The 9,717-nt window shown below is 39.7% G+C and overlaps 1 protein-coding gene across 2 annotated transcripts in view; it reads right to left on the bottom strand.

Moving 5' to 3' along the window:
* Window positions 1-3,169: 3,169 nt before the first annotated feature.
* LOC106087194 (uncharacterized) overlaps window positions 3,170-9,717 on the bottom strand; it is a 54,339-nt gene continuing 47,791 nt past the window's right edge. The window contains exons 6-10 of one of the 2 annotated variants that reach the window (XM_013252156.2): window positions 5,415-5,572; window positions 5,152-5,350; window positions 4,004-5,085; window positions 3,637-3,865; window positions 3,170-3,572 (exon numbers count right to left, since the gene is read on the bottom strand). In XM_013252156.2, the coding sequence (XP_013107610.1) occupies window positions 3,275-3,572; window positions 3,637-3,865; window positions 4,004-5,085; window positions 5,152-5,350; window positions 5,415-5,572 (1,966 nt within the window). In that variant the 3' untranslated portion in view covers window positions 3,170-3,274. The remainder of the gene's footprint in view (window positions 3,573-3,636; window positions 3,866-4,003; window positions 5,086-5,151; window positions 5,351-5,414; window positions 5,573-9,717) is intronic. The other variant, XM_013252158.2, reaches the window with a different exon arrangement.

Below are 9,717 nucleotides of genomic sequence, written 5' to 3'. Positions count from 1 at the left end.
GTATTGGTCAATCGCAAATTGAGAAACTGAAGGAATAAAAGATTCGACATATATTCCATGTTCTCCCGTTTAATTAACCAAATTGCTTTAAAACGCCTAATTGATTCAGAACATTCACATCTACTAATTGAAACATGTATCCTAGAAATAAGAGATAAATATACATTTGTATGAACATGAACTATAGTTTGCTCTTCTTTCAATTCTTCGCATATTCCATAGAAATTGTCGTGATGCAAACCTTGAACTGAAATTATTACCTATGAATTTCAGTCTCTCACAAGGACATCTGCTTGATAAACATTAAAATGGTCGGTTAACCTTCTCGATGGTTATCTTAGTTCTAGCTGTCATAGATCGTTTGATACATTGGCTCATCGTTGACACAAACTCAAAATATATATAAAACGCGTCTTGATCTTCTGCACTCCTTCTCCATCTTCTAGCACCTAGTTTTCAGCTTTAGCATGCAAGTAGCACTCAAGCACCTTAAAGCACGTTTACATTAAAATCGTTATGATCTGGATTTAACTAAATCCAAAAACAAGTCCTATCTGTTTACAATGCGTTTTTAGGGATGCATAAGCATACATGCGTTTACATGAATGTGCATATCACACACAACCATACACAAGTCTTGGAAACCTTGAAAATTCAGCCTTGAAATCGGGTTTATTTGGGATTTAAAAATAAATCCTACAAGACGGGATTTATTTTTGTATGGTAAAAACATGCAAAAAACCACAGGATTTAAACTTAAATCCGGATTTTGTGGCCAATGTAAACGTACTTTTATACCATGTAGTTATATCAATAGCCTAATGGCCAGTTTACATGACACATCATGATGCGTAGCTATTGTAATAGTATTGATGAAAATAAGGGTGTATGCGTCACATGTACACAGTGACAGTCATGGCTGAAAAATCAAAGTCATTGAAATTTTTCGATGATTGGCATCTATCGATTACCATTTACACAGAACTGTGTAATCATTACCTAGCACATATAGAACAAGTAAAAAGACGTTAAGTTCGGCCGGCCGAACTTTGGACACCCACCACCTCGGAGTATATATGTAAACCACCTTTGGTCACAATCCAGTGAAAAATGCGTACCTTATGCCATATTGGACCAAATACTCATAAATACGAGTCATTGTTCAATTGTGTATAACAACATATTGGTCTTTTTAGTAGTTATATCTAAAAATAAACCGATGCATGCACCATATACGACACAGATGTGTAAAAGCCAAACATAAGTCTGTATCAAACTGTGTCAAATTTCAGTGAAATCGGATATGCGCCTTTTATGGGGCCAAGACTTTAAATCGAGATATCGGTCTATATGGCAGCTATATCCAAATCTGTACCGATTTGGGTAACATTTCGGAAAAATATCGAAGAGCCTAACATAACTCACTGTCCCAAATTTCGGCGAAATGGGATAATAAATGCGCCTTTTATGGCCCCAAAACTTTAAATCGAGAGATCGTTCTATAGGTAGCAAAATCCCAATCTGGACCGATCTAAGCAAAATTGACGAAGAATGTCGAAGGGCCTAATACAACTCACTGTCCCTAATTTCGGCAAAATCGGACAATAAACGCGCCTTTATGGGTCCAAAACCTTAAATCGAGAGATCGGTCTCTATAACACCTATATGCAAATCTTGATCGATCTAGGACAAATGGCAGAAATATATCGAGGGTCTTACCTTAACTCACTGTCCCAAATTTCAGCAAAATATGAAAATAAATGTGCCTTTTATGGGCATAAGACCCTAAATCGGCGGATCGGTCAAAATGGGGTTTATATCAAGATATAGTCTGATATAGCCCATCTTCGAACTTAACCTGCTTATGGAAAAAAAGAATCTGTGCAGTTTCAGCTCAATATCTCTATTTATAAAGACTGTACCGTGATTTCAACAGACAGACGCACGGACATGGCTAGATCTTAGATTTTTACGTTGATCAAGAATATATATACATTATAGGGTCGGAAATGGATATTTCGACGTGTTGCAAACGGAATGACAAAATGAATATACCCCCATCCTTCGGTGGTGGGTATAGAGAGCGCTAAACAGATGAACAAAGATGTTGATGATGAGATGGCAGATAAGAATACTAGAGGAGCTGATGTTGTTTCCATTCGATGCGATCTAGTGTAGTCCAGGTAAATGTTGTAGATGGCGCTGTGAAATTACTGCTGTTGAAGGTCAATAGATGTGAATTGAACATGGCTGATTTATACATATGGGAGATGTATTTAAATCTCAACCGATTTCTAAGAAAATTAACAGCAATGTCGAGAATTGAAAGGAAATCCTTTGTGCAAAATTTCGCAATATTAGTCCAAATCGGAGGAATTTATGTTTATATATATATGGGAGCTTTATCCAAATCTGAACCGAATTTTTCCAGGAGAGAGAAATAAACTTGGGGACTTCCCCCTACAGATGTGCCCCCTCACAACCCCATAACCAAACAGCTCGCCGCTCATGAGTAAGTTTCTCTGGCGCACCCTGTACTTTCATATCTATCTCTCTTCCTTCTGGCTGTTACAAACAAATGTACTAGTAGTGGTGTAAGGTATAAAAAGGTATTGAGCTGAAATTTAGCTCATGACCATATTTTGTACATATGCAGGTTAAGTTATCTAACCGTCTAAGTTAGTCCACTTTTGGATAGATGGCATATAGAGCAATCTCATGATTGAACTTCATGTGCTCAGGTCATGTTAGGGTGAATTAAAAGGTACGGATTATAATCCGCCCAAGCCACTATGGGCATAGACCTAAGCCGGTGATCGGTTTATTTTTCGGATTTTCTTATGTTCTCACCAGGATTCGAACTCAGGGTTTTAAAAACAGTTGTGTGTATTTCCGCCACGTATGCTTCTTTGTTACAAAACTCTATCCTTTATCACTTAAAGCAACTTAAGTAAGCAATGTTCCTACATATTTACAAAATTACATTTACATGCCAAACTTTTTATGGGGTTCAATGTTCTGCCTCAGTTGGTAGGCCAAAGAAAACTTACCTCCTTAAGTACGCCCCAGGCCCTAGACCTTCTGATGGAAACAGTGAAAAATAGTTCGACCTCTCTTGTTACACTCTACATTAAGTACATATCTTTTTTTATTTTTAAATGCAGTACAATTTGTGAAAGTAATGTCAATAGAAAACAGCTACATTCAAAAACACTCTTAGATTGAAAATAAAATGCTCTGTGTGGTTGATGAAAGAAAGATGAGAGTAGGAGATTTAATTGGATTCTTTTTGGAATTTGCGCAATTCATTTTGTATAGCCTCAATGAGAGGTGCTGTTGAAAGATCTTGAACGTGACGTGATGATGGATTTTGGGCCTGAAATTCTACTGGGCGATGAAACGGGCCAGCACTCATGGGTCTCACCAGGGGAGAATGGGATCCGTATGAACTGCTACCATCCCAGGCGCCGACAGTGGGTGAAGGTGGCTGCGTGGAGTGATTTGATTTAGAGGTTTTCGCCGGTTGAGCTGTCGAAGGACGATTGTCGCAGGTCTGCGACTTAAAATTGCTGCTGTAAATATATTTCAAGAGAAGCTTAAGAATGCTTAAAATGTCGGTAATGGGATTTCACTCACTTGGAGGCACCCGCTGAAGAACCTCGCAACTCTCGTTTTGTGGGCTTACGATTGCTGGTAAAATCTCGATTGGGCAGTGGCATGGGCAAATCATCTTGGCTGGAGTACATTTGTATGGCTCCCTCTAGCAAACCTTCGTAATGATTACGCATAGCAGCCGGATCTCTCGAAGGACTATAATAATCAAAATTTCTTTGGCTACGTGCAGCAGCATCGCCTTCTTCATAGTCTGTGTTGTGTTTGAAGTGTGAAGTGTTGTGGTTTGAATTGGTTTGGGACAAGGACAAGTGTGGCAAATGAAAGATGAAAAAGTTGAGGGGGAAACATGAAAAGTTGTTTTAGTAACGTTCTCTTCGTTCGTAATTACCATTGTCCAATAAATCATCGGCACTGAGTCTCTTCTTGTGCCTTTCCCAAACTATGGGCCCCACAACCCCGGGATCGGGATTGTCACTTTGTGAGGCGAATCGTGGCACTTTTTGTGGGGCCTTAGGTGTGGGAAATCCTTCTATGGTGGCAATGGTAGTTGCATCCAACCCATCACGATTCGAACGCCTTTTGTGTTGAGCTCTACTGGTCTTGGACGATGGCTGCTGAACATTTTCCACATTGTCATAATAGGTGACGAAGACTGGTTCCAGAACACGATTCAGAGGTTCAGGCAAAGCAGTTTTTGGAAAAGCCTTCACCGACTGCATGGACAAGAACGAGCCTATGCTGCCCGAATCTGATGATTTTTCAGTTGGCTGCAAAGCTCTGATGATTTCCTTATTGACAGCCTCATTAGAGATCTGCTGCTCCAGACCTTCTCTATCGGTGTATATGGTCTTCTGATGCAGCAACTTATTGCGATGATAGTTGTTATGGGGATTGAAGGCTTCGACATTTGGTCGTTCGAAATTTACATAGGTTCTCTCCAAGTCCGGGGACCTAGCCTCGTCGCCTGAATACTCGCGTTGACTTTGCACGGGACTTGTCTCCAGTGAACCCACACGATTTTCTGAGATATAGCGGCGCTTCGGCTTGTGACGGGACTTATCACGTTTCTTTTCCGATATGACTGTGGTATACACGGCTTCCTCATTCTGCTCGGCTCGGTCATACTGGTTTTGGCGACGAGCCTTATTGCGCTCAAACATTCCGCTGGACTTCTCGTCCAGTATGCGTTGAACATCAGCTGCTGGTGGATTTATGGGACAATAAACGGAAGAGTCCGATGTATTGTCAGTAGAAGTGATGGATGATCTGCGAGTGCTTTGCGTTGTTGGTGGCCCTGGAAAATGTATGCGGGGCTCGCGGTTTGCCCGTCCATTCTCATTTTCAAAGGAAAAATTCTGAATACCACCATCCCGGGATTCAGCAGTGGTCCGACCCGTATCCGGAACCGTGGTGGTCGATGTGGGACGCACTGAATGGACTTCAGAGATTAATTCATTACGGCTGGTAGTTCTACACTCGTACATAGACGAAATATTACAAAACATTATCTACCAAAGAGTAAAGTTCAAAACTTACCTATTGATATCCTGGTTTTTATGTCTTACATGAGAACGTCCCATCAGCAACAGGGCAATAAGCAGAAGAAATAACAGCACAATGGCTATAGAACTCACCACTATTAGGACAGTATTGTTCTGGATGGAGTCAATGAATCCTACTGAACCGCTGTGTGTGGCCGGTGCCAATGGAGTGGCCTGAGGTTCACGCATGTAAGCTATAATTGGGAGGAGAGATCTGGTTAATTACACGAAGTTTCATCAAATGGTCTAATTACTGACGTTCGGCCTTCATAAAAATTTCTTTTCCCATAACGGTAGCCACCTCAGCCTCACTGACCAATTTCATGTCATTGGCCGCTGTTACAGCCAGCACAGGACGCCCATTCACAAATACCGAATAGATTAACTCAGTTTGATTTGCAATGGGTCGTTCGTCTCTGCAAGGTATAAAGAAAATAAAATATTTGTTAGCTTTACCTCTCAGTCTCAAAGGGGGTTCAAATAATTGACTTCATTTCCCAATTGATTCACAGTTTAAATAAAAATTTGTTAAGTTCGGCTGGACCGAATCTAAAACACACTCCACCATGGACTGAATTTATCAAGTTCTTTCTTTTTTTCAAAAATTTTGACGAATCTCTTGAGATATTGGGATATAAATTTGTTCCATATCTACTATTTTTTTTTATTAATTTGTGAACTTTGTTCCACATCCAAAATTTCTGCACATGGAACAAAATTACATATATTTTTGACAAATCAAAAAATAAAAGTCGGATATCATCTCACGATATCGTAACAGTTACGTTACGATTCGCAACATCTTTGAAGAAGTACGATCCAATGATGCCACCAGCCCATAAACCCCACCAAACTGTGAATTTTCTGGATGCATTGATAGCTCTCGCGATATTTCTGGCTGATCTTCACTCCAAAATCGACAATTCTGCTTTTTACGTACCCATTGAGCCACAAATAAGCTTCGTTGTAAAATGGAAGAAACTCGCCATGAACTTTCTTAACAGAGCACGCATTCGATAATAAAATTCAATAATTTGCAAGCGTTGTTTGTTTGGAAGATGATTCGAGGTTAAATTATAGACTAAACTGAAGATGTTTGACAGTGAAACAAAACACGAAACGTGCGTGAGCTGTTTAAATGAGTGTTGCCAAAAAGATAATAGCTAAAAAATCACCCTTTATTATTTTAAGCAATTATTAACCCGCATTTTATTGGAATAGATAATGCGATTTTAGACTTACCATACGGGTTCGAAGCCAATGAAAAGGAAAAAAATAACATGGTTTTGATTCTGGGAAAAAGCCCTACAGAATAAATGTTGTTACATTGACCGAATGGGGAGTGTGACTAAACTTATTCAGGATTTCATCATATGCACCATAAAATTGCAACTAAACAAACAGGACAGCAATCAAATATGCCAACCCGCCAACACATCGAAATATCCTTTTCCGACCCTATAAAGTATATATATTCTTGATCAGCGTAAAAATCTAAGACGATCTAGCCATGTCCGTCCGTCTATCCGCCTGTCTGTTGAAATCACGCTGCAGTCTTTAAAAATAGAGATATTGAGCTGAAATTTTGCACAGATTCTTTTTTTTTTTTTGTCCATAAGCATGTTAAGTTCGAAAATGGGTTACATCGGACTATATCTTGATATAGCCCCCATATATTTCGATCCGCCAATTTGGGGTAATAGGCCCATAAAAGCCACATTTACTATCCGATTTTGCTGAAATTTGGGACAGTGAGTTGTGTTAGGCCCTTCGACATCCTTCTTCAATTTGGCTCAGATCGGTTCAGATTTGGATACAGCTGCCATATAGACCGATCTCTCGTTTTGAGGTTTTGGGCCCATAAAAGGCGTATTTATTTTCCGATGTCGCCAAAATTTGGGATATTGAGATAAGTGAAGCCCGTCGACATCCTTCTTCAATTTGGCTCAGATCGGATCAGACTTGGATATAGCTGCCATATAGACCGATCCTCCGATTTAGGGTCTTAGGCCCATAAAAGCCACATTTATTGTCCGATTTTGCTGAAATTTGGGACAGTGAGTAGTGTTGGGCCTCACCCTCGACATCCTTCTTCAATATGGCACATATCGGTCCAGATTTGGATATAGCTGCCATATAGACCGATCTCTCGATTTAAGGTTTTAGGCCCATAAAAGGCGCATTTATTGTCGGATGTCGCCGAAATTTGAAACAGTGAATTGTGTTAGGTTCTTTGACTTCCTTCTTCAATTTGATATTTTTGAGGTCTAAAAAGAATCAAAAATATCATGGCTGATATGGACATTGTGGCTAGACAAACAGCTGCGACCACTGCTGTTATGTTAAGGGAGCTTTCCCTTTGCTCATGCGGCGCCTACGGACACTGTGTTATCCTTGATACAATGCCCTATGTAGTAGACAGTGTGGATTACACATTGCCTGAGCCTGTTTTTGTACCAATATGTCCGGAACCGATTGGAACTACAATATCCCTGGTAAAAGACTAGTATACTAGACATAGCCTAGTATACAGATGGTTCCAAACTAGCGACCATTTGGGCTTTGAGGTGTGCTCTGAAGAGCTAGAACTGGTCATATCAATTTGCTAGACCGCTGTAGAGTCTAGCAAACGGCGATCCTTGCAATTAAGGAAGTGGAGGAATGGCTGGATACGACGATTAGCATTCATATCTTCTCAGACAGCCAGTCACCACCTGGGCAATATATTTCTAAATTTAAAAACGGGCGTCAACTGTTATAGATCTCCCACTGAGATGGCCAGGTCACAGAGATATTTAGAGCAGACAGCTTGCGAGACTAGACATACTCCAGGGGAACTGAAATCTGTGGGTATGCTTCTAGCGGCATGTAAGTTAAGTCTTCGGGATCAGACCCGAAGGACAACGAATGACAGATGACTAAAGATGGGTGATGGGTAAGTATGCAAGAGGTGTTTATCCGGTAAATTGGGTAAATACCTGGGTATTTATAATTTTGCAGATATATTTGGAATAAAAAAAACTCCAAACAATTTTTGATGGTTTCGTATTCTTTGTATATAAACCTCATCTTCTGATCTCATAAAATCGGAATTCAGTTATATATAGCCGCTATATACACCGATCTCCAGACTTAAAGTCTTGAGGCAATTAAATACCCCTTCCCATTTCTGTGAGGTGTGGTGTAGATTGTACCATATTTAAATATAGCTGCCCTATAGACCGACCGCTCGATCTCCCGATATGGGGTATTAAGTAGAGCTGCCAAAATATCGATGGCACTATCGATATTTCTTTCATCCGATTGTGCTAACATAATTTCTCTCTTAAATTCCAATAGACTTATTAAATTTAGATTAATTCGGTCTGTGCATTGATATTGCTTCTATATAAACCGATCACCCGATTTACTTTTATTGGTGGTGAAAATGAATGATAGTATCGATATTTGTTATTAGAAATATCGAATGTTGCGATTATCGATAGTTTGCCAGCTTTTGTATTAAGGCCATAAAAGATCCATTTATTACCCGATTTCGATGAAAATTGGTAGGTTCTGGTAGACCCCTACCAATTCCTGTACAATGTGGTCCAGATCGGACCGTAGTTGGGTATACCTGCCATATTGACCGATCTCCCGATATAGTGTAATGAACAAATCGAATGGGAATTTTTCATCCGATTTCAATGAAATTTTGGCACATTGAGTTCTGGTAGAACCCTACACCTCTTTGTTGAATGTGGTCGGACTATATTTGGACATAGCTGCCATATAGACTGATCTTCCAATATAGAGTATTGAGCTTATAATCGGATGAAAAATGCTCCTCTTGTGAGCTTAATACTTTATATTGGAAGATCGGTTTATTTGGCAGCTATATCCATGTATGGTCCGATCTCACATTCAACAAATAGGTGTAGGGGTCTACCAGAACCCAATTTGCTAAATTTCATCGAAATCGGATGACAAATTCCCATTTTATAGGCTTAATACACTATATGGGGGGGGTCGGTCTATTCCGATATACGGTTCGATCTGGACCACATTTGACAGCAAAAGGTAGGGGTAGGTTATAATAGGATGTTTTATGGCCCTAATACCCTGTATCGGGAGATTGGGCGGTCGGTCTATAGGGCAGCTGTAACCAAATATCTGGACTACACCTCACAGAAATGGATAGGGGCCTTCCAGAACTCACTGTGCAAATTTTTATCGAAATCGGATGAAAAATTACCAATTTTTTGTCTCAAGACTTTAAGTCTGGAGATCGGTCTATATAGCGGCTTCATAGAACTTCCGATTTTATGATATCAGGTCAAGTTAATATGAAATTATCAAAAATTGTTAGGAAAATGATTTCAATTCCCAAAATATACGAAAATTTATAAATATCCCATTAAACAATTTACCCTATAAATACCCAAGCATTGGACATTTAACCAGTAGAAACCCATCTCTACAGATGGCCACAAATACTCCAAAATGATGTGGCCAATCTATTGGGTTGCCCAAAAAGTAATTGCGGATTTTTCATATAGTCGGCGTTGACAAATTTTTTCAC

This window comes from Stomoxys calcitrans, chromosome 2, assembly GCF_963082655.1.
Source record: "Stomoxys calcitrans chromosome 2, idStoCalc2.1, whole genome shotgun sequence".
Lineage (NCBI taxonomy): Eukaryota > Metazoa > Arthropoda > Insecta > Diptera > Muscidae > Stomoxys > Stomoxys calcitrans.
Note: the sequence above shows the minus strand (reverse complement) of the source record. Positions and strands in the feature narration are given on the sequence as shown.